The sequence below is a fragment of the Cibotium barometz genome, chromosome 15 (genome assembly GCF_041138505.1).
Source record: "Cibotium barometz isolate CiBa-2024 chromosome 15, ASM4113850v1, whole genome shotgun sequence".
Classification (NCBI taxonomy): Eukaryota; Viridiplantae; Streptophyta; class Polypodiopsida; order Cyatheales; family Cibotiaceae; genus Cibotium; species Cibotium barometz.
Genome location: NC_141060.1, coordinates 43,877,173 through 43,903,154, shown reverse-complemented (window position 1 = coordinate 43,903,154; position 25,982 = coordinate 43,877,173). Strand labels below are relative to the sequence as shown.

Genomic DNA, 25,982 nt, shown 5'->3' with positions numbered 1-25,982 from the left:
TCAGCCTGCAGTGCCTTCAATGACGCGTAAGCCTTCTGCTTTTGGAGGTTCTTGGGATCCATTCCAATCTAGCTGGATGGTCTAGGTACATTAGTCCAATGAGGATGGTCCAGCTGCACTAGTCCAATGAGATGTTCCAAGGAGGATGTCCTGGACCAGTCCAAGGAGGATGGTCCACAGTGCAACAGTCACATTGTGGGCACCCTTGGTGGCTACAAGTCGCCCACCACTAGAGTGCTCACGGTCCTCGGTGGGGCAAAAGAAGAAGAAGCACATGTGGAAAGCAGATATAACTGAATTGTCACACCTTGAAGAGAGAATGATCACACCATGAAAAGGAGAGAGATATTACACTATTTGATAGAGGGGAAGAGATTGCACCTATATACATATATAAATATAAAACATATATATATATATACCTAGATGAATCCAAGAACATGCCCAAATTCACCTTTTAGGAACGTGCATGTTATATACTCATGGTAGTCAACCCACAAGACTATATAACTATCAACTCCATTATGCATAGTATGGACTAGATACTAGGAGGGTAGGTGAGTAGAGGGGGGGCGAGCAGGAGGGGTTTAAACTTTAGGGGGAGGCGGGAGGCGTGCAGGTGAGGGAGTGGGTAGGGGCAAGTAGGTGAGCAGTGAGTAGGGGGAGGCGATCAGGGGGAAGGCGAGCTGGTGAGGGTTGAGGTAGGAGTTGAGGAGGGGGGAGTGGAATCTGTAAGGGGCGAGTGGGACGGTGTGAGAGGTTTTCTGACTCCTGAGTCCAATGGAATCATGACATAGACAAGCCTAGAGGAGGAGAAGACAAGTTGTAGAAGGATATGATGTACATATGCTAGTCCAGGACAATGTGTAGCTGATGTAGTTTGAAAAGGATAAATATAAGGGAGAACTGTGCATGTAGATACGGGGAGATCCAGGAGATCTACATGATGAAGGAAATGTGCATGGAGAGTTGGAAGGCAACGCATGGCAGTTTCTTGTTAGGAAGGTAGTACAGGTTTTGTGAATAGATTTGAAGCAGTTTGGAGAAGGGTTCTGGGGGTTTTGGGAGAAAATCAAGTCCCACCAGACTTGCTGAAGAAAGACAGATTTATAGGATTGTTGCATGGAAGCATTAAAGAAAAAGTGGAGCTTAATGATCTAAATTATTATGTAGAGGCAGAGGCAGTGAGGATGGCTACAGAGCAATGGAGGAAGAAGATGAGGAAACAAGAGCTGGCAAGGAAGGACATGGAAGCAAGTAGGCATGTGGTGGAACCTTTCCCTATGGATATGCATGTGGAAAAGGAGCCCCATGTGGAGGCTCCAAGGGTTGTAGAGCCAAGTAGAGGGCAAGATGGGTTTCATCAAGAGATTCAGAGGTTGACTGCACAGATTGGAAACTTGAATCTTGCTATGCAGGCTATTCAGAACCAAGTGAGAAGACCACAAGGGGAGAGACAACCAAGAAATAGAATGGAGCAAGTTCAATGCTACAATTGTGGAGAGAGGGGTCATATAGTGCCTCAATGTCCTCAGACAAGAAGGGAACCAGGAGGAATATATCCTATTATTTAGAGACCAGAGGGTAATAGGGATGCTGCCAATAGGAATGGAGTTAATGGGAATCAAGTACCCAAACAAGGACAGGTGCAGCCTCAAGGACCTTTGGGTAATGTGAATATGATTGAAGAAATTATGGAAGAGGAAGGTGAGGCTGATGTGCTAGCCAATAAGAGGACAAGGATGCAAAGGTCAGAATCCGAGGATGCAGGTAAGCAAACAAGGGCCAGGAAGAAGTAAAAGAAAGGGAAGGCAACCATGGAACAAGCTGAATCTACCAAGAAAGGAAAAGCTAGGGCTAGAAGAAGAAAGATTGGTATGCATGACTTCCAGGTGACAGAGAGGGTCAACGCCCTTATAGTCTCCTGTCTGATGTTAAACATAAGAAAGCTGATATCACTTATGGTCAGTTTTTACAACTGAATTCTAGCATAAGGAGATAGTGGCACAAACTTGCAAGTGTTAGGAGAGTTAGATTTAGAATATCTGCAGCTCTGCTCTAACTGTGATCAAGAGGTCTGTAATCCAAGATGCATGTGGATGCTTTTCATGTTCCCTCTGAAGAGCAGCAATCCTATGCCTAATAGCTCTCTCCTTGTCCAAAGTCTCCTTCTTGGACAAGGCAACGCTATGATAATGATGGCTGGTCCTCTCAAGAGCCAGCGCAATATTATGATGAGGATCACGACCATCACAAGATCTTCATATCTCTCTGATCTCAAGGGAGATGTCAGCATCTAGATATAGAGAGTCAGGGATACGGACACGGGGAGAGGCCGAGCGAGCCCCAGGCTCCCTGAGACACAAAACGACGGGGCAATGATTTGATTTGGTGGTGCCAGGCATAATAGCAATGGGGCCTCCTCTGTCTAGGGACCAATCATCCACATAAAATCTGTCCAGACGTGCAAAGATGCTCTCAACCCTGCTCCTGCGGTTATGCCAAGAGAAAGATAAGGAATTTGGCCTTCTCTGGAAGTCATCCTCAGTCCAGCAATCCCTGCCAAAGAAAGAGAGCGTGAACCTCTCCCATGAGGCTTGCTCCAAAGGGTGTAAACCCCCTTCGCATCCACCCTTCTTGTCAGAAGGTTGCTCAACCATATTGAAGTCTCCTCCCACTATCCAATGATCAACCTGGGGAATGACATTTGTAATGGTGTCCCAAAAGACTACCCTTTCACCTCTCCTGTTAGGTGCATAAATATTCAAGATTCCCAATTTCTGACCGTCATGCATGATCAAGATCCACTGCGCTCTAGCAGGGATGATAACACTGTGCCCAATAACACGAGGCATAACAGATGCTGCCACTGAAATGCAAACACCCCCTCTAGTCCCAATAGCCAAGGACCAGAAGGTGTGGCCAGAAAGCATCTTACCAGTTTTGCCACACTGAGATCTATCCAATTTGTGTTCCTGCAACAAAAGTATATCCATAGACCCTCTTGTAATAACAACAGGGTGAAGCTGGTTCTTCAGAAGGCGCTTCCTACCACGGGTGGGAAGCCCTCCAAGGCCTTGAACATTCCATGAGACGATTCTCATGGGAGAGAAGAGGGTTTGACCCCCGATCTAAGAAGACGATGGGCAACTTGAGGACGCCTCTCATAATGCTAGAGGATGGGATAATCCACGGGGCAAAGTCTACTGACATGCCCTTGTCCGGGGCCCTGCACAGTACTTGCATATGTACGAGAAACCTGTGCGCCCTGCGGGGCATCAAGGGCAATGGCATCATGCTGAAAATCCTGCAATACATGATCCCCACTGCACTGAGCATCCTGCATATCGCCCCCTCCAAGTAGAGAGGACTCAACAAAATCATCCTGATTTGATATATCATCTCCCTGCAAAGAAGCACGAGCTGATACATCCCTCTGCCCAGAAACATCATCTATCTGAGGTGCAAGATCCGAGGAGGTCTTCCCATCAATCGCACCAGGGGGCGGGCGTGAGAGACAGCTTGCCACACCGGGCGGACTGTAGGACGGGAAGGATCCAAGGGAGGTGGCGCTTGAGAAGCACGCTTGCGAGGCCTCTTGCGACCCCGAGCCCGAGGGCAATCTTGAGCAAAGTGACCATGTTGGTGACAAACGCGGCACTGATCGGGTTTATCTCCATACATTGCTTCAAAAGACCACGACGGCCCGGAAGCAAAACATAGTCCTCAAATAGCTCACAGTCACGGCAAGAACCATGACCCTGGGGATAGCATCCGCCGAGGCAGTAACCACCTAGGCAGAAGATGTCGGCAAACCGTGGAGGGGGGGGCACTTGAAGAACCAGCCCAAAGGCAGCAGACCCGATGGCCTCTAGCATAGGCCAATATGCGCGAGGAAGACCTAGGAATTCGAGAGTAATCAGGAAACGGTTCCGGTCTTCCTCAATAGGGTCAAAATAGGTGGAGTAGGGAAGAAAAAAAAACCTTCCTTGGGCCCAATGGCAAAGGGCTGCCCTTCAAAACCTCTAAGGCTGCGTCCTCGGAATCAAAATCCACTTGGAAGAAACCTCTTCCAAGCAACCTGACATCTCGAAAGTGTGGAGCGAGGTCGGAAGGCAGAGCCACCAGGACCCAATCCCGAGCTTGGAGACGGAAAGGGTGAGATCCAAAGATTCTGGCAATGAGGGTCGTTTTGGAGTCTTTCTCGATTTCGGCGAAGAGGACCGCGAGCTTGTCTTCGGAAAAAACAATGGTTCGCCTAGCCAAGGGAGAATGATTAGCCATGATGCTAATCGAAAAAGAAGGCCGACTTGAACCCGGATGAGGAGCAATTTGAACCAAGGGGAAGAGGCAGGCAAGCTTTCTGCTACTCCAAAGCGGAGATTTACTTTCGCTGGGAAGATGTCAATGCCAACTTGGCAGCCAAGGTATCTGGCAGTGCATCCTCTCTTAACTCAAGTGAATGCCACATCCAAACCCCAATCTGCCTTTACAGATGTTAGCCTTGCTAGCTCAGGATGAGGAGATAATGTTTTTTATTCTATCCAGCCAGGATGGAGACTGTTGAAATGTGTCACATTGGAGATTATTCCTCACACTTCCTTTCATCCAATAAGAATAGTGAGCCACTCAGGAAAGCATTGGCATGTTGATCCTCCGCTTGATATTGTGACCCATGGGTCTTGGTACTTACGGTTGTTTGGTGGATGTCCTATTAGATATCTTCATTGGGATCCTGGTGATTGGGAGTAGATTGATGCAGCCAATTTCATGAAGAGTAAGCCTTTTTTCAGCTACACTGTCCGTAATGCTAGGCTCCTTCTACTTGGGCAGATTCAGAGGACTCCTACTCTCACGCCACACTGGGAAAGCTATAATATCATCCCATTGATTCAAAATAGATTTTGGCATGGACTTTGGTACTCATACAGGAGGAGACAGATCTCCCACTTCTTTTGGTTATTCTTACATGGTGGCCTTCTCACTAATCAGTGGAGGGCTATTTTTGGAGTAGACCCCACTTGTCCCAAATAGTAACTTTTGAGACAGTGCAATATTGTATATGGGGGTGTAGAGCTGCTCAGAAGATTTGGGGCTCTATAGCTCAGCTTATGTGCAGATTGAGGAGAGACCCATTAATGTTCCTTGGAGCGCTATTGCTTGGCTCACTTAGTCTGGTCCACAAATATTTTTTGAGGGCAGGGATCTGGACATCGCTGTGATGATATGCAGAGGTGTGGCACAACGCTGCATGCTACATGATATTCCTCATACCCAATATAGACCACCCCTATAGAGGATTGATACTACTTGGGAGCTCATTGCCACTATCAGGGCCAGATGCACAGAGGCTATTGAGGGCACTCAGATATATGACGTTTAGTGCATTCGTACTATATGGAGAGATATTATTCACTCTTATGGCCACATGGGCTCGTAAACAGGGACCTTCCAGATCTGCGCATGCAAAGCGCACTGTTTTCATGAGGGAGTGGGCTCAAGGGATCTTTTGCAGGCACACAAGAAGAAAATGTAAAGGGATCAGAATTACGAGACACCAAGATCCCAACTCCAAGGGCACCAACCAACTTTGTACCTATCCTCAACCCTTCTGCGGACACAATCAGACACCTCAACACTGTTGAGAGATGTAATCATGGTGTAGTGTGTATGTGGGAAAGCACCCTAGAGGTGCAAGATATTGTGTGTATGTGTGTATGTGGGAAAGCACCCTAGAGGTGCAAGATATTGTGGTGAGAAAGGAATACCACATGTAATATTGTATGGTGTGTGAGTGTTGACCAAAAGAAGTGGAAGAGGAGTTGCCACATGGATGATGATGTGTAAAGTGGGATAAGGCTAGAGAGCCTATATCATTGTATGGTTCATTGTGATATGCAATAGAAGGGAATAGTGTTGAGTGTGCAATCTCTCTCTCTCTCTAGTTATGGAGTTCTTAGTGTGGTTTAATCCACCTTAATTCTTATGCTTAATCTATGTCCTTCACCATGATCAATCCCATTTCTAGAATCTTAACATGGTATCAGAGCCAAATGGGCTCTTGGTCATGGGTGATTATTATGTATATTAGTTTGTGTGTTTCTTTGATTAAGCATTATTTTCAGCTTATTATGAAAAAAAAATTATGCACACTCATATTATCATTTGGATTTGCATATGTGAGGATTTGAGAGGAGATTTGCATTTGTGAGAGGATTGAGAGGAGATTTGCAACAAGGAGGTTGCATAGAAGCTGCCCAAGAGAGTTGCAAATGGAGTTTTGCAACATGGAGAGCTTGCTCATCATCAAGGAAGCTGAAAATGGAGATTTCAGCAAGTGTGAAGACTATGGAGTCTTCATCATCATCAAGGAGAAGCTGCCAAGAGAAAATTGCTGCTGATTATGCCTCAAGAAGGTTGGTTTTGTGAAGTTTTGCCTCAAAGTTTTGTGTTTGAGCATGGAAAAATACTCAAGTATAAGGGTTGCTTGATGGGATGGAAGAATCCCAAGGTTCTTTGCTTCCAAGCAAAGAGTGTAAGAGGTGCAATGCTTGTCTAAGAAGGGACAAGCGGTTATGGGCTTGGAAGAAGTCCATGGTTGAGCACATTGGAAAGAGTGATGCTCATGGTTTTGCTCATAGAAGATGGGCAATGTTTGGTGGAAGCTTTCGGAGTTTTCACATTGGTTTGCACCTATGGTTTCGTTTGAGAGACCATGTGAAGAAGCACCCTTGAAGTTTGTATGCAAGAAAAAGCATAGAGAGTGCAAGTTCATTTGGGAACTTGCAAGGCCATGTTGATGGCTATGGGAGAAACCTCAATGAGAGAGGTTTAGAAGAGGCAAAGAGATTAAAACAAGAATAGATGCATGTTAGAGCTCAAATTGGGGAGCTCTTGAAGGCCATTTGGATGGCTGTGTGTAAAACCTCAAGAGGGAGGTTAAATGGATGAGGAAAAGAGAGAAGCTCATGTGGACAACCAATCCACATAAGAGAATAGAAGCTACTAAAAAGGGTAGCAAGGACAGTGTAGAAGAAATCGGAGAAGGCAGCATAACGAGAGTCTCAACAAAAGTTTGGTGAAAAGAGGATCTTGAGAACACCATGGAAGAAGCCGCTCGCCACCATGGAAGAAGCCACGAGTACGTGCAATAGAAAACTACAGCAGCAATGCTATGTTAGAGGGGCATACAAGTACATATGCAGCAACAGCAATACCCTTGAGGCTAACACATTCCAAGAGACAATCTAGCATATGGCAACCAACATCACACAGAACACAAGTATGGATATGATGGCTCGATTATTAGTAGATTGGCAGTCTCAGCAAAAACGAGCGACTTCAATAGCAGCCAGTTTTACAATGGAAGTGACACGAGCTAAGGCGAAGAGAAGCGAACAGTCTCAGCGCAGCAGGCGCGTGTAGCCGAGGAGAGCATGCACACCCGTACACAGAGGGGTGAAACCCGCCATAGCCGTTGCAGAGGTAGCCCAGCGCAGGAAGCAGTAGCTACAACTCGTGCAAGTGAGAGGCAAACACGTTCAAAGAAGAGAGGCAAGGTGGACAGTAGCAACTAGACTGAAGGCGACCACAGTTGATGAGAGCTCCAGCCATGGCGATGGTCATAGCAGAACCATGGAGAAGATAACCTACCACGAAGGCGCGGGTCCCAGCACAGACGACTCAGCCTGGTCCCTTAATTGCAGATTCCTACACAACAATGATGCGATTTGGCATGTTGTTTAAAAAAAAAAAAAAAACAAAACAAAACAAACAAATTGTGTTTTTTTATTGGTTCTTATTAAAGTTTTAATGGTGGTTTCACACACACTCTTGTAAACACTATAAAGCCCTTGTTCACATGCTTGGTAATTGATTACACACATATTTGGGTTCTCTGCCCGGCTTCGGCCAAAAATGATTGTATTTTTTTTCACCCATGATTATGAGGGTAATCGTACCCGAGTTTAAAGCTCAAAACAAGATATGTATCATTCACCCATGGTATGAGGGTCGTCATGCCCGAGCTCACCTAGAAGCTCAAAATGGTTATTGTGATGTGTGCAAGAGCGATGCACGTGTGAGGTGCATGCGCATGGGTTGGATCCCACCCGAACTTCCATGTTCAAATCGGACTCAGTGGTTCCGCTGTGAGCGATGAGTCGGCTCAAAATGGACTAGGTGTCTAAGATGGTAGACACGGGCACACATGTTTGGTTGATGGACACTCCAATGTATCATTGAGGGGGAGTGTTGAGAGGTAGCGATTGTGTTTGTGCAATGCTACATTGATATGGGTGATGGATGATGGGTGAATTGTAGAACACCTCGATTAAGAGGGGGTGTTGAGAGATGTAATCGTGGTGTAGTGTGTATGTGGGAAAGCACCCTAGAGGTGCAAGATATTGTGTGTATGTGTGTATGTGGGAAAGCACCCTAGAGGTGCAAGATATTGTGGTGAGAAAGGAATACCACATGTAATATTGTATGGTGTGTGAGTGTTGACCAAAAGAAGTGGAAAAGGAGTTGCCACATGGATGATGATGTGTAAAGTGGGATAAGGCTAGAGAGCCTATATCATTGTATGGTTCATTGTGATATGCAATAGAAGGGAATAGTGTTGAGTGTGCAATCTCTCTCTCTCTCTAGTTATGGAGTTCTTAGTGTGGTTTAATCCACCTTAATTCTTATGCTTAATCTATGTCCTTCACCATGATCAATCCCATTTCTAGAATCTTAACAAACACTCCCCAATCTGACCACCTAGCTGACTCCTCCAGCTAACCTCCCAAGTCAGATTTGACCTCCAACGCCTTTGATCTTCCACCTATGTAGCCCTGCTGACCTCCTCTGACAACTAGTTGACCAGAATTCTTCTCAGTTGACACACGGCTAACTGTAAGCTGATCCAGAGGACTGATGCTCACCCCAGTCCGGTATATGTATGCGAAGCTTCCAAATTGTCTTCCAAGCTCCAAAAAAATCCTCCAGTATCAGCAAACTTCAAACTCTTGCTTCACAACTTAACCGATCCTATCAGCTCTCCCCTGCTGACTTCCTTCTGAACACCAACCCGAATAGCTGACCCAGCTGATTCAACTGATTCAGATCCGACTCACAACTCACCAACCTCAATGTCCTCTGACACCACTACACTCTCAAAAATCTCAGAATACACCAAGAACCAACACAACAAACCCAAGACTGACAACCAGCTGATTGCCTGCTAACTCTGGAACAACTTTCCCCTTCATTTTTGCAAATCTAACCGTTGCTGACTGACTGAAAATCTGACAGTCAGACAAAAACCCTATATCACTTCCTTTCAACCCAAAAGACTAGATCTAGCCTTGTATACCCCCAACTGACTCCTATTGATACTCAGCTGACCCTAGGTGACACCTTGCTCAAAATCCAACAGAAGGATGGCAAGGGGTTGGTGGCTAGCTTTAGCCCACTCAACAGCTTCCCAAAATGAAAAAATGTTATAAAAAATACTCCTTCCTTGGAGAAAGCCATTCGGTGTGTCATGAATGATCCTTTGGAGGACCGGTTGCAACTTCATGCTCAGAGCCTTAGCTAGGATTTTATATGCTGAACCCTGTACACCACATCTCCTGCAAGGCAAGAGTGATGTCATCGCCAATGTGATCCCAAAACTGAATAAAGAAAGATGGGGAGAGACCATCATCCCCAGGGCATTTTCCTTTTGGGAGAGCCAGCAAAGCCAGCCTCAACTCATCCTTCGAGAAAGGAGCATCTAGAGAGGAACACACATCATCTGAAATGAGTTTGGGCATGCACTCCCAAACTTTCTGCTGTGCAACATCTTTGTGTGGAGAGGGTGCCTTTGCAGACAACAAAATCCGATAAAAATCTGAGGCAATACTCCTCACCGTATCCGGTTCAGTCTGAATCAATTCCACCGAGTCCTGCAGACACCTGACAAATTCCCTACTTCTATGGATAGGTCTATGTGAGGAGAAGAATTGTGTGTTGCATCTGCCTCCCATCTGTACCCGGAATGCCTCAGTAGTGTGAAACAAGAACTATCCAAGACCACCTGCAGCTCGGTTTTGACTGTAGATAAAAGATCTGAAATCCAAGGAGAATGAGGATGCTTCTCATGTTCCCTCTGAAGCGCCGCAATCCTCCATCTGATAGCTCTCTCTTTTTCCAAGATCTCGTGTTTCTTGGCCAATGCAACAGACTGATAGTGCTGGCTGGTCCTTTCCAGAGCCATGGTAACCCTGTTGGCGAGGGTCAGGGTCATCACATGACCTCCGAATCTCTCTGATCACGAGTGAGGTCTGTGCAATAATCCAATCATCCACATAGAATCTATCGAGCCGTGCAAAAATGCAATCATTCCCCCTCCTGCAATTATGCCAAGACTAACAGAGAGAATTAGGCCTCCTCTGGAAGTCATCCTCTGTCCAACAATCCCTGCCATATAAGAAAAGTGTATATCTCTCCCATGAGGCATGCTCCAAGGGGTGAATTCTGCCCTCATGGCCACCCTTTTTGTCTGAAGGCAGCTCAACCATATTGAAATCTCCTCCAACTATCCAATGATCAACCTGGGGGAGGAGCCCTCTGATGGTGTCCCAAAAGGCCACCCTTTCACCTCTCAAGTAGGTGCATAGATATTCAGGATGCCTAACTTCTGACCCTCATGCATGATCAAGCCCTAGCAGGTATAATAACACCAGATCCAACAACATGAGGTAAGAGGGAAGCTGCAACTGAAATGCAAACACCTCCTTTGGTTCCAACTGCACCAGACCAAAAAGTAAAGCCCGAAAGAAACTAGCCAGTTTTGCAGCATTGGAGCCTGTCCAATTTATGCTCCTGCATCAAAAGTACATCCATATTTCCACTTGTGACCGCTTGATGGAGCTGGTCCTTCACAAGGCGCTTCCTACTGCGGGTGGGAAGGCCCCCTAGGCCCTACACATTCCATGAGACAATCCTCATGGACAAGATGGAGTTTTGACCTGTGACCGAAGCAAACGCTGGGCCGGGGTCGGAGCCCTCCTCTCATAATGCTGAAGGAGGGGGTGATCTTTGGGACAAAGTCCACTGTCATTCCCATATCCGGGACTCTGCACAGTGTCTGCATAAGTGCGAGATACATGATTGCCATGCAAGGCACCGTGACCTGATACATCTTGTTGTGCATTCTGTTGTTTATCTGCATTTCAAGCTCTGTACATCCTGCAAACTGCCCTGCCCAAGCAGGGAGGACTCAACAAAGTCATCTTGGCCTGAGGCACCATCTTTCTGCACGGATGATCCAGCGGTCTCACCACTATGATCCAAAGCATCACCATCCTGCTGTGCATGACCTGAGGGAGGCGTCCCAGCGGCCCCACGTGGAGGATGGGCACGTGGCACGACCCGCCACACCTGACGGACCACTGGATGGGCTGGGGCCATAGGCTGTGGCGAGGGAGAGGCGTGTTTGCGCTGCCTCTTATGGCCCCTAGCTCTAGGGAAATCATGGGCAAAGTGCCCCTACTGGTGACAAACCTAGCACTAGTCAGGTTTACCGGCAACCTCCATACGTTGCTTCAGGAGACCTTTACGTCCCGTAAGCAACACAAAATCATCAAGAGGCTCATCACAACCAACGAGCACCATAACCCTGGGGACAGCATCCGCCGAGGTAGTGACCACCTGGGCTGATAAAGTCGGTAAGGTAGGGTAGGGCGGCACCTGAAGGACCTATCCAAACAATGACCCGATGGCCTCCAGCATAGGCCAATATGCACGAGGAAGACCTTGGAATCTGAGAGTGATGGGGGCATTGTTCCGGTCTTCTTCCATGGGATTGAAGTAGTTGGAATAAGGTTGGAAGAACATCTTCCTCAGGCCCAGAGAGAACGGGCTGCCCTCCAGTACCAAAGAGGCTGAATCCTCATCATCAAAGTCGACTTGGAAGAAGCCTCTCCCAAGAAATCTGACATCCTTTAATTGTGGAGTAAGGTTTGAGGGCAACGTCGTGAGGACCCAGTCACGGGCCTGGAGAACGGAGGGATGAGACCCAAACACTTTGGCAATGAAGGGTCGTCTTTGGGTCTTTTTCCATTTCGGCAATCATCATAATCAGTGGTCTCTCCATTTGCCTCCATCCCTCATCCGTCCCTCTCTGAGAGAAAAGAGCATAGCGTGGAGAGAGAGGGAGGGTGGCTGCGTGGAGAGAGAGAGAGAGATAGAGGCAGCAAGAAACCCCCTGCCAGCAGCGAAACCCTTAAACCAACAGCCTACAGGAGGCGAAACTCTAAAATGTGCAGTTGGCAACATGGAAAACCCTAAAACGACCTGCTGTGGCATATTGAAACCCTAAAACGACATGCTGCTGTAGGCTTGCTCGTTGCCAATAAGGTAGACAACGGGGTGGTGTGCAGAGAGAGAGAAAGCACAACCCTTGGGTGCGAATAGACAACACGTGGGCTGCAATATTCCAGATTGCGGCAGGCAAGGAATGCAAGAAGAGCTCAAGCACGGCGGTTCGAGTCGGCCTTTTTTCTGATCTGCCTCATGGCTAATCAAACCCCCCTAGCCGGGCAAATCATTACTTTCTTCGAAGCTGAGCTTGTGACCCCTTTTGCCCACATGATTCGGAGCAAATCATCAGTACCACATGAGATCGTTCGAGCTGAGCTGGGTGCTGCACCAATAGTGACCGAGGCCCAATTCCAGGCAGTTACCTTTTTACAGCAGCTATGGGAGCTCCCTCAGCAGAGGTACTCCCGATTGGCATTGACCTCATCCATACAGTTGGCAGAGGATGGAGATACTCATTGTTGGTACGCTCACATGAGATCATGGTTTGACCTACATGGTTTGTGGATAGAGGCACTACCACCCTTTCAATACAGTCTGGATTGTCCATTTTTGGATCTCACCCGCTCAGAGAAAAACCGCGTGATCAGGATGGATATCATCAGAGTGGACACAGAGAGGACATGGACTAGTCCCCTTGAGCCCTTAGGCACAAAAATGGCTCATTACAAGAGCCATTTTCTACACCTCTCACCAAATGATTTTATCACCCGCCCGGCGTACATGGATGTACACCTATCACATGGGATACATTGTGCCATTGGACAGATCTGGACCTCATCACACCAGCTGTGGATTGAGATAGGGCGATATGTGCATTAGATCTTGGATGACCGCATTTGTCAGCTATGCTACCAAGAGGCAGAGACAGAGGAGCACTACATTTGCCGATGTACAGTCTATTATGAGATCCGAGGGAGATATCACTGCCTCTTCCGAGAGAGGATTGTTCCTACTTGAGCTCAGGGGACACAGAGAGACCCTCTTGGCAGACAGGAGACCGAGCCATGATGTACCTAGACAGAGGACCCTGACAGATTTCTTCGGCACCGGCACCGGCACCGGCAACCCAGCCCACACACCTCCATTGGGCCATCAGGGCACCGACCACGCTCCTAGGGAGTCACCACTGATAGAGCAGTCATCTTATGTCGTGCTCGTCGGCCACGCCCACCAGGATCCCGACCATGGCATCCTCACCATCACCAGATCAGAGCCATTATTGCTTGGCATTCGAGGCGCCCACCTCGCTTCTACGACCTCTCCATTCTAGACAGCCCCATGGCGGAGATATTTGATCTAAGGAGAGGGCAACACTTCAACTGATTAGCATACATGGATCTACCTAATATACATTTTCCAATATTTTCTACTCAGTATCATCTCGGAGTCTTACAATTCTGTTCTTATAATTGTAAGACAATCAGTTTATTCAATATTGTACTTTTTAGTCTCATTTAGTTGTTCTCTTTGATGAGATACCAACTTCAGATGTACTCTCAGTTTTGGTCTCATAGGCCATTATGGCCTCTTAGAGATGTTAATATATCATTTCATTTCTCTTCACCTTGCTCCCATCGGTCTCTCTCCACGCTACTTCCCTCTCCTGTCAATCAATTCTGCCATCTACGATCTTTGCCCACTGTGACTTGAACCCCCATGCCAATGTCCAATCTCGCATCAGAGGTGATAGGAACCTAGGTGAAAAAGTTATATTGCACTTCCTTCGCTAGTGCTTGGAGAGTGAGAAAAGACACCACGAAAAAGAGATCTCATTCTTAAGTTTGAGGATAATTAGAGCTGTCTGACTCAGACCTGATTCAACAAACTTCAGATCTTCATTCCCACAGGTATTAACAACATATATCAATGCATAAACAACTCATCAATCAAAAACATAGGAAGTCCTTTGCATATAGATGATAATTTAGCCAATCTCAACAACCCTGAGACGTGGGCTAAAACATACAAGAACAAAACACCAAGCACCTTTGAAATCCTCTACAGATAGACTCCAACAACAATTATTCCAAGCATCATCTTCACTCAAGAATTCAAACTTCTATGAATCTGTAGCCACAAACAGCAGGTCTTTCCCGAGCACACACAAACCAGCATTCAACTGATTGACAACAGCTACAGTTGAACAAGAATTAGACTAAGCCAAGTCTCTAATAGAGACGCCACACAGAGATCCTAGGGAAACCACCTCCTAACCGATTCTCTGATCCTCGGCACATTCTCTGCTCTGACTCATCCAATTCCACTCACACTGTATTGATCCTCTCTTAGCAATCTTTCAAAACAGTTAGACCTCTAGCTTACAGGTAACCTCCTCTTTGTAATCCCTTCACTCAATCCTCCCTTCTCTCACTCTTTTCTCCTCCTTTTTCTAAAAACGTCTCCAATTCCCCTTCATAAGTCCGTCGCCGCCTTGATTCATCCAGAATGTTGTGTTGCCTGACTCCTTCAATTGCCCATGCACTTTCTTTTTTCGTTGATGACTACGCATTTCTTCTAGGCTCCCACGCGTTGTTTCTACCACCTCTGATCCATTTCACACCATTCTATATACCTTATATGTTCCTATACACCATGTTTGATCTCAGTTCTGGACTCCTCTCACAACATCCTCTGCAAGACAAAACTTGCTATGGGCCTCCCTATTATAGGCATGAGGTCCCTTTATCGAGTCCCAAGAAAACTCCATACGTGCCGTCCTGCCTTCCAAGGAGTCCCAATCCTCTCTGTTGTATGCTTTTTCAAAGTCCAACAAGAGGCTGACAAGGGGTTGTTGGCTAGATTTAGCCCATTCTTCAGCTTGGTATGATGTTATCAAATATACTCCTTCCTTGGAGGAACCGATTTTGTGTGTCACGAATAATCCTTTGAAGAACTGCCTGTAACCTCATACACATGCAAGAACATAATCCACTATGCTCTAGCAAGTATGATAACACCTTATCCAATAACATGAGGCATAAGTGACGCTACTACAAAAATGCATACACCCCCTTTGGTCCCATGTGCCGGGGAGAAATAAGTGTAGCCAGAAAGAATCTTACCAGTTTTACCACACTGGTGCGTATCCAATTTGAGCTGTCATAACAAAAGCACATCCGTAGTTCCACTAGTAACAACACGATGGATCTGATCCTTCATGAGCCGCTTCCTAGTTCGGGTGGGAAGCCCTCCAAGGCCTTGCACATTCCATGAGACAATCCTCATGGTAAAGATGTGATTTTCTTTTTTTTCAGAAAGGAGACTTCTATTAAGTATGAAAATTTTTTACAAAATGGAGATTTCACACCAAGCAAGGTGGAGATCTCAACCAATCAGGAGCCCTGTGCTGCCAATAGGGTCCCGAATGAGAGGATGTGAAAAAGATACCAATGTCCCACTCTCTCATAAATTGGCCGCGCTTCCTCTCCGCACCCCTTGAAGATCCTTGGATTCTGGCCCAGGTAGCCATAATGGTGTGAATAATATCACTCCAAATCCTGCAAAGACACTGAGAAACAAGAACGGGAGTACCCTCAATGGCCTCAGTGCATCTAGCCTTCCAGATATTCTAGGCTGAGATGCTAGCAATAATCTCCCAAGAGCTGTCTAACCTCTGTGCCGGAGGGACAAACTGTGCAAGTGGCAAATCCTGAAGACAACATTGCCGAGCAATTCCTTGCCTAACCATAATGGCCAAGCACCTGTCAGTCCCCTCGAATCTTAGCTGAGGCCCACACTGTGTCAACCAAATGATAGAGCCAAAAGAAATGATAGCATCCCTCTCAATTCTACCAAAGAGGTGTGCAATCGCAAACCAAACCTCTGTGCTTCCTTGCATTGCCATAAACAATGGTAAACTGACTCCGAAACTCCTGAACATCTAGGGCATGCTAGGCAAGCACCAGTAACAGACCTCCACTGACTGGTGGCTAGACCACCATGAAGAGAAACCCAGATAAAGGAGGAAATCTGTGGCTTCCTATAAGAATGCCACAATCAGAAAGAGACAATCTTGCCCAGCATGCCCTAGATGTGCACAAATCACCGTAAGATTGTCTCTCACCGTAAGAATGCCACAATCTCAAATGCTGCGTGAAATCCAATCTCTGCACCTCGGTGAGGCTCTGAAGCCTCTTCCAAGCCAGCACCGTGGGGCATAGGGCCTCCCAGCTAGCCCAAAGAATATGCATAGCTGCCCCAAGAGGCCTACCATGCACAGTTAAGATCAAAGCTTCCTCCACTAAACGAACTTGGATGTGTATCAAAAAACTCCTCAGGCAGTCCCAGGCCTGTAGGAGAGACCTAACCAAGGGGGATGAAGAGGAGCGGTGAACTGCATCCGAAAAAATAAAGCGTGAGCTGAGAGTCCAGTCACCTCCGCGAACAGGGACACACTTCGTGATCTGCTGCATGAGAAAGTCCTTCCACGGCTAAGTACCTGAAAGAAAAACCCTAACAACAAGCTTACAAAGAAAAGCCTTACATTGCACCTCAGGGTCAATGATATTCAATTCCCCTTCCTGCTAAGGCTTGAGAATGGTTTCCCAAGCAACTCTGGCCCTGGTGTGTGCATTTCCATCAAGCCCTGACCAAAGAAAGTTCCGAATAAGGCGACAAAGCTGGCCAATGCAGCCCTTATGAAAAATCTAGCACGAAGTGATAAACCAAGCCGTGGCTAGCAAAACTTGGTTAACCACCAAAGCTCTAGAGGCCAAGTCGAGCTTCCTCCTACTCTAGTGATGAAGTTTGCTTTTAATGCTTAGGAGCACTGGAGCAAACTGTTGTGCAGGGGAGATGTCAACACCCACCTGACAACCAAGGTATCTGGCAGAGCATCCTCTCTCAATCCAGGTAAAACCAACATCTGTACCCCAATCTGCAAGAGGAGAATCACTGATCCAAAAACCAACTGACTTATGCCAATTGATAGTAGCTCCTGCTGCCAAACAAAAGGTCTCCAAGGCTGTCCGGAAAGCACATAAACAAGCATGTGAAGCCTGAAGGAACAACGCCATATCATCTGCTAACTCAAAGTCCAAAAACTCTTCCTCCGTGCATAAAGGTAGCCTAAGACCCACAACACCAGGGGCAGCCCGAAGAAACCTACTCATAGCCTCAGCTACCATGAGGTACAGTAAAGGGGCAAGGGGACAACCCTGCCTCACTAAACGGGAAATCTGAAAATGCTCGCCGCGCCCCCCACAAGCTGAAACAGTGCTATGAGCCTCCCTGTATAGACAGGACACCCCTTTGATCCAGTTTTGGGAAAACCCCATGTGTGCAATAGTGCCTTCCAAAAAATCCCAATCCACTCTATCATAAGCTTTTTCAAAATCAAGCAAAAGAATGGCAAGAGGCTGCTGACTAGACTTTGCCCACTCGACAGCTTCCCAGAAAGAAAAGATGTTATCATATATACACGTTCCTTGGAGGAACCCATTCTATGTATCATGGATAGTCCTTTGGAGAATCGGCTGCAACCTTATACTCATGGCTTTAGCTAAGATTTTATAAGCACATCCAAGGAGGGTGATGGGCCTCCATTGCTTGATGTCAGTCTTGTCCCCACTCTTGGGGATGAGGTGAATCAGCCCCTCCGTGAGGTATGGCAGCATCATATTCGACAACCACATTTCCTGAATGGCAACAATGATAGCATCTACTGGAAAGAGCATGCGGTGCATGAAGGAATTCATCCTACGAGAAAGAGGCATCCAGGGAAGAACACATAGCATCTGTAATGAGCCTAGGCATGCACTCCCAAACTTTTTGCCGTGCCACATCTCTGTAAGGAGAGGGCACCTCTGCAGTCAACAAAGACCGATAAAAATCTGAAGCAATACCCGTCACCTTTTCAGGTTCAATCTGAACCTCACCCTATGAATCATTTAAGTACCTCACAAAATCCCTGCTATGGGAAGGCCTATGTGATGAGAAAAACTCTTTGTTGCATTTGTCACCCATCTGACTCCAAAAATACTCGTTCGCATGAAACGCGAACTCAGCCCTCCTGTCCATGGCCAACTGCAGCTTTGCTCTAACTGTGGTCAAGAGGTCTGTAATCCAAGACGCATGTGGATGCTTTTCATGTTCCCTCTGAAGAGCAGCAATCCTACGCCTAATAGCTCTCCTTGTCTAGAGCCTCCATCTTCTTGGGCAGGGCAATGCTATGATAATGATGGCTCATCCTCTCAAGAGCCAGCGCAATATTATGATGAGGATCAAGACCGTCACAAGATCTCCATCTCTCTTTGATCTCAAGGGAGATGTCAGCATCTAGATAAAGAGAGTCACGGATACGGACACGGGGAGAGGCCGAGCGAGCCCCCTGAGACACAAAATGACGGGGCAATGATCGGATTTGGTGGTGCTAGGCAACACGGGACATGCAAACATGCATAGAATGGTATGCAAAGCATGGGGACAACTAAAAGACCAGCCAGCTTTATTCATGTTTGATGACTGCTCCACTGACAACTTCATCTCCACTGATATGGCTGCTGCCTTGGGGATTGAAGTAGGTGACATGGGACCCGAAATTCATGCATGTTCAGCTTTTCTGGAAAAAGATGTGAAGGTTACACCCCTTACTGGAAAGCTGCGAATCCATATCCAAGGATACCTCGACCACGAGAACTTTCTCGTTGCCCCTCTTAGTGGATGTGATGTATTACTGGGAAAACCTTGGCATGCACGCCTTGAGCCTACCAAGAATTACAAGACCAACAAAATCACTTTTATGTATAAAGGTAGAGAGCATCATTTAGATGCAGGTGTGTCGGGTGATACTATCGTCCAGATGTGCAAAGATGCTCTCAACCCCGCTCCTGCAGTTATGCCAAGAGAAAGATAAGGAATTTGGCCTTCTCTGGAAGTCATCCTCAGTCCAGCAATCCCTGCCAAAGAAAGAGAGCGTGAACCTCTCCCATGAGGCTCGCTCCAAAGGATGTAAACCCCCTTCGCGTCCACCCTTCTTGTCAGAAGGTTGCTCAACCATATTGAAGTCTCCTCCCACTATCCAATGATCAACCTGGGGAATGACATTTGTAATGGTGTCCCAAAAGGCCACCCTTTCACCTCTCACGTTATGTGCATAAATATTCAAGATTCCCAATTTCTGACCCTCATGCATGATCAAGATCCACTGCGCTCTAGCAGGGATGATAACACCGTGCCCAATAACATGAGGCATAACAGATGCTGCCACTGAAATGCAAACACCCCCCCTCTAGTCCCAATAGCCGAGGACCAGAAGGTGTGGCCAGAAAGCATCTTACCAGTTTTGTCACACTGAGATCTATCCAATTTGTGTTCCTGCAACAAAAGTACATCCATAGACCTCTTGTAACAGCAGGGTGAAGTTGGTCCTTCAGAAGGCGCTTCCTACCACGGGTGTGAAGCCCTCCAAGGTCCTGAACATTCCATGAGACGATTCTCATGGAAGAGAAGAGGGTTTGACCCACGATCTAAGAAGACGATGGGCAGCCTGAGGATGCCTCTCATAATGCTGGAGGACGGGATAATCCATGGGGCAAAGTCCACTGACATGCCCTTGTCCGAGGCCTTGTACAGTACCTGCATATGTACAAGAAACCTGTTCGCCCTACGGGGCATCAAGGGCAAAGGCATCATGCTGAAAATCCTGCAATACATGATCCCCACTGTGCTGAACTTCCTGCATATCATGCCCTCGAAGTAGAGAGGACTCAACAAAACCATCCTAATCTGAGATATCATCTCTCTGCAAAGATGCATCAGCTGACATATCCCTCTGACCAGAAACATCATCTATCTGTACATGATCCGAGGAAGCCTTCCCATCAATCGCACCAGGGGGGCGGGCGTGAGAGAGCTTGCCACACCTGGCGGACTGAAGGACAGGAAGGAACCAAGGGAGGTGGTGCCTGAGAAGCACGCTTGCGAGGCCTCCTGTGACCCCGAGCCCAAGGGCAATCTCGAGCAAAGTGACCCTGTTGGTGACGTTGCTTCAAAGGGCCACAAGGGCCCAGAAGCAAAACATAGTCCTCAAAGATCTCAATGTCACGGGCAAGAACTATGACCCTGGGGATAGCATCCGCCGAGGCAGTGACCACCTGGGTAGAAGATGTCGGCAAGGCGTGGAGGGGGGGCACTTGAAGAACCAGGCCAAAGGCGGACCCGATGGCCTCTAACATAGGCCAATATGCGCGAGGAAGACCTGGGAATCTGAGAGTAATCGGGAAACGGTTCCGGTCTTCCTCAACAGGGTCAAAATAGCTCGAGTAGGGAAGAAAGAATATCTTCCTCGGGCCCAATGGCAAAGGGCTGCCCTTGAAACTCTTGAGGCTACGTCCTCAGATAGACAGTTCTTGGGAGATTATTGCTAGCATCTCAGCCTGGAATATCTGGAAGGCTAGATGCACCGAGGCTATTGAGGGTACTCCCGTTCTTGTTTCTCAGTGTCTTTGAAGGATTTGGAGTGATATTATTCACACCATCATGGCTACGTGGGCCAGAGTCCAGGGATCTTCGAGGCCTGCGGAGCGCGGCCAGTTTATGAGAGAGTGGGACATTGGTATCTTTTTCACGTCCTCTCATTTGGGACCCTATTGGCAGCACAGGGCTCCTGATTGGTTGAGATCTCCACCTTTCTTGGTGTGAAATCTCCATTTTGTAAAAATTTGTCATACTTAATAGAAGTCTCCTTTCTGAAAAAAAAAAAAAAAATCCACTTGGAAGAAACCTCTTCCAAAGCAACTTGACATCTCGATAGTGTGAGGCGAGGTCGGAGGGCAGAGCCGCCAGGACCCAATCCCGAGCTTGGAGATGGGAAGGGTGAGATCCAAAGATTCTGGCAATGAGGGTCGTTTTGGAGTCTTTCTCGATTTCGGCATAGAGGACCCTGAGCCGGGCTTCAGAGAAAACAATGGTTCACCCAGCCGAGGGAGGTTGATCAGCCATGATGCTAATCGAAGAAAAAGGCTGACTTGAACCCCGATGAGGAGCAATCCGAACCAAGGGGAAGGGGCAGGCAAGGAGGCGGAGGAAGGAAGGGAGGGTGGAAAAGGGGCAAAAACGGAGGGAAGCAAGGGGAAGGGAAGAGGGCTGGACACACAGGCGAAGAAAAGCGTAGGAAGGGCAGCGCAGCAAAGGCTGCGCAGAATGGAGGAGGCGGAGGAAGGAGGGGAGGCGGAGAGAGGTGGGGAGGCGAACAAGGAAAGCAGGAGGGGAAGGGGCGCAGACTGGAGACAGCACAGTGGGAGGAAGAGGGGCGGGCAGAAGCAGGGGCTAACAGCAGGGGAGGAAGGAGGGGGGGCAGAGGAAGAATGGGGGGCGACACAGTCGACAGAGGCGGGGGTTTGGGGAGCTCGCAGGTCGCCGTCACCTAGGTAGCCAGTGGTAAAGATGTGATTTTGACCAGCCAATGTCTATGCACACCTCATAATGTTGAAGGAGGGGGTAATCCACTCTACACAGTCTCTACATACGTGTGCAATACATGAACACCTTGCAAGGCATCGTGATCAGATACATCATGCTATGCAAAGTCTCATGAGAAGGCAACATGTCTTGGTGTGCGTCTACATGATCCTCCCATGCCATGTACATTATGTATACTGTCCAGCCACAATCTCAACAAAGCCATTCTGGCCGCATGCATCATCCTTCTGTGAAGATAACTTAGTAGCCTCATGACACTGACCCAATACATCATCATTCTGCAATACATTGTGTGTGGGTGATGAATGATCATGTGTCCCAACCATTCTCACCGGAAGCCCTGGGAATCTAAGTGTAAGAGGAAAGTGATTCTGGTCTCTTCAACAGGGTCAAAATAGCTAGTGTATCGTAGGAAGGACATCTTCCTCGGGCCCAATGGGAATGGGCTCCCTTCAGCACGCCTGAGGCATCGAAGTTCACTTTTAAGAAACCTCTCCCAAGCAGCCTCACATCTTTGAAGTGGAGTACAAAGTCGGAGGGCAATGCCGCAAGTACCCAATCACGGGCTTGGAGACGGGATGGATGTGACCTAAAGATTTTGGCAATGAGGGTCGTTTTGGTGTCTTTTTCAATCTCGGTGAAGAAACTCACAAGATTGGCTTTTGTAAAATTAATGGTCTGCCTGGCCCGCACGGGAGAGGGGTGGGGGGGGGGCTGCTGGGGGGGGGCGTATGATTAGCCATGATGCTAATCTGAGGGAAAAAAGGCCGACTTGAACACTAGGAAAAAAACTTACTGATGCTGAGGCTAAACGGGAAAAGGAGGGGAAGGCCGAAAACCAAGGCTGGGTGGCAGGCCAAAGTAGGGAAGCAAAAAGGAAGAAGAGGCAAGCAGGGGGAAGAAAAGGTGCGCAAAAGGGCTCAAAAACAGGGGAGCGGAATGGTGGGCAGAAGGGCTCCGTAGGAGAAGGGGGTGGGGTTGAGGGAGGCGGAGAGAAGAAGGGGCAGCAGAGGGGACCAATGGCGGGCGGGGGGGGGGGTGTGTGTGGTTCTGCAGCAGAGGGTGAAGCAGGGGTGCTCAGAGGAGGGTGAGAGGGGAAGGCGGGCAGAAGAGAGGGGGAAGGTGGACAGCAGAGGGGGGAAGGAGGCGGGCAGAGGAGGATGAAGCAAGGGTGCACAGAGGAGGGTGAGGCAAAAGAGGGCACGTCCCTCAGCAGCCTCCCCGGGAGCTCACGCACTCTTCGAAAACTTTTAAAATTGAAGAGAATTTAACACATCAATAGTGACATGCTACCTGAGAATCTTGAGATTCCAACAGTGTCCCATTTTCAGCCTGTAGGTTGCCAACAGTTCTGCTGCTAGAGGAGGTCGTTATGTCCCTGGTCCAATCTGCTAAATTTTCCAGATAATGTTCCATCTCAATTCTTTGGGTCTCACTTAGAGTAGGATATTCACGAATATGTCGATAGAAAACCAAGATCTTGCTTTTATTTTTGATTTTTCTTGAGGGTCTTTGTAATAAGACTCGAGGCAAGCTGTAAGAAATGGAATTTTCTCCCCTTGTGTTACAACAATGCTTGATTTTGGTTTCAAATCTGGTATTCGAATCCTCATTCCTTGACACACTTTTACATGAAGATTTGACACCCCTTTTTGCATCAAATGAAGGGGATGATTGGCTGTCTTGAGGCTTCTTGTCATACCTCTTTATAAATGTATGGAGAGAAATCTTATCCTGAACATTTTGGTACTCTTCAGAGAAGTGCATTGAGTGCTCCTCATTTTGGGCTTCTTCCAACTGACATTTGAAAACATTTCTGCCAGAAATTTCATAACCATAACAACCTTCATGGAGAACAAAAAACCTTGTGGCTGGGCCTCGAAGTTGAATGCTGGATCCTCTTTGCATGTCCATCTTTTCTGAAATTTCAGAACTTGCAGAAACGTGTTCATCTTTGGCAGACATTTTTGTAGCTATTGAATGCTCACCTTTTGAGACACACAAACTTTCAAAATTCACACCTTGAGGCACATAAAAACCATTACCAGAGCAATCTTCATGGGAAATGACACCCTTTTCCTGTTAACAAATGCGAAAAGAAGAACAGTGCAAGAATTTAAAAAAAAAAACCAACCAAAGGTTCTGTTTGATACTTTATCTACTGCTAGCAGTTGCTCTATAACATGCATCTGCAGACTCAGAGAACTTCTGAAGAGATTATATCAAGCAGTAGGGATAGTGTCATCCCTCACCAGATTGAAAATATACAGGCCATTGTTGCTAATGTGCTGCTGCTGATGCTCCTGATCTGTCCTGCTACCAATGTGAAAATTCTCCCAAGTTTCAAGCTCTTTGACCTCATCAACAGGATTATCATTTGTTGAAATGTTCCTTCTAATGTTTGAACCATCCAAAATTACAGTAACGCCACGAGTGTACAAACTTTTTCCACTTGGCAGGGACAAGTGTAGTTTGCCAGTTGATTTGCATAATCTGAGGCTGTATTGATTCTTTTGAGTTGAGAATTCTATCATAATATCATCTCCTTCTGACCAAGCAGTGGGATAGTTTTCTTTCCTAACTTGCCAAATTTTCGGACATGATGCCACACAAGCAATGGATTTTTTCAAGTCAGGTGCGAGGGATGAATCATTTGACACACTCTTTTTTTCATGGAAGATAATGTTACTAGAAGGAACTTTCAATTCTTGAGTTTCTGAATCCTCAATGAATTCTGATCTCTCCTCTTGAGAATTGGAATTATTTTGTTTAGGTGAAATGTCTTGTCTTCTGTCATTGCTCAGGCAAGAGTCGATAGATGAGGATTGATATCTTGAAGGCCTTGTGTACATCTGTGTTCCATCAGAATGGTGGACAATCAGCTCATGTTCCTGAGTTTTCACTACAGTTACCAGATCCTCACGGCTTTCTATAAGACCACCTGTTTGTAAATCCGGAATCTGCACCACTCTTTTTCTTGGCAACAGAAAGAGGGAGGGTTTCAAGGCATCCTCACAAACAATTCGGGGTAGATTATGACCAAATGAGTTCTCTTTCTTGTCTTCCATTGACTCGTCAGTAGATGATTTGCTTGCATTACTGGAAGTTGAGACACTGGTACTTTTTCTGGATCCCTCCATTTCTGTGATGACTTTGTTCTTCTTACCTGGGATACTCTTTGAAGGTATGATCTCTCCTGGATCTTCCCTCTTTATCTGTTTAGATTCTTTTGGAGTTTTAGAGTTCCCTTCTTTTTCTTCTTGTACTTTAGGTTCAGATTTTTGAGACATAGACTGATCGCTTGTTGACAGTTGGTTTTGGCTAGACCTTCCCAATTGATTGGCAGCGGCTTCTGATTCTTCCTAAATCATACATGAAGCAAATCTAATCAGCTATTACATAAAGAAAGGGAATTAAACATAAATCAAACAGGATTTAAGTTTTTTTTAAATCATTCTCCAAAAGTTGCTGACTCCTCATTTCATTAGGTATTCTTTTTAGATTCCTCATTTCATTAGACGCGTATCCAAGACAACAGGTAATATCTCTTCCTCCACGGAATACCTTGGTTCTCCTCAAGCTCTCTCAAGATTTCCATGTTAGGGGAAATCTCCTCTTCAGCCCAACAAGCTTGGTTCTCCAAAGCTTTGATGGAAGGATCAATTGGGCAGAGATGGATGATGAAATGTTCAAAATCCAATGTTTAAGCCTCCAAAAATTCATCAAGAAATCTTTAAGGGAATTCTATGATCTTCACTAGGAGTCAATGTGGTAGATGTGGCAAGTTATTATTTGGTCACAACTTTTGGTCGTGTAGCCGTTTATATGGTAGTCATGTGCGGATGTAGGCTAATAATGGGCCAGTGCACTTTTTTCCTCCTTAGGAGGTTTTTTCCTCGAGCGTGTACACACTTTTATGTGTGTGTATAAGTGACCTTATCATGTCACTTCACTTGTACTTGACTCATTCTTGTCAATCTACTCAGAGGGTAAAATGCATTTTTGTGGGATACGGCTCAAAAAGAAAAGGTTATAGACTCTACCATCCGGCCACAAGGCGGATTTTGGTGAGTAGAGACGTTGTCTTTGCTGATGAGAACTCACTTCAACCCATGCTTTTATGCAAAAATCAATAAAATGTATGCTCACAGGACATTTTTGATACACTCCTATCTTTGGTACAATGTCGGGAAGCCATATGTGGAGCAAAT

General features: G+C 46.7%; 1 protein-coding gene across 5 annotated transcripts in view; it reads right to left on the bottom strand.

Moving 5' to 3' along the window:
- LOC147631340 (uncharacterized) overlaps window positions 1-25,982 on the bottom strand; it is a 110,998-nt gene that overhangs the window by 4,111 nt on the left and 80,905 nt on the right. For all 5 annotated transcript variants that reach the window (XM_086809737.1, XM_086809740.1, XM_086809738.1 and 2 more), the window contains 2 exons: window positions 24,024-25,133; window positions 23,065-23,850 (listed from right to left, as the gene is read on the bottom strand). In XM_086809737.1, the coding sequence (XP_086665863.1) occupies window positions 23,065-23,850; window positions 24,024-25,133 (1,896 nt within the window). The remainder of the gene's footprint in view (window positions 1-23,064; window positions 23,851-24,023; window positions 25,134-25,982) is intronic.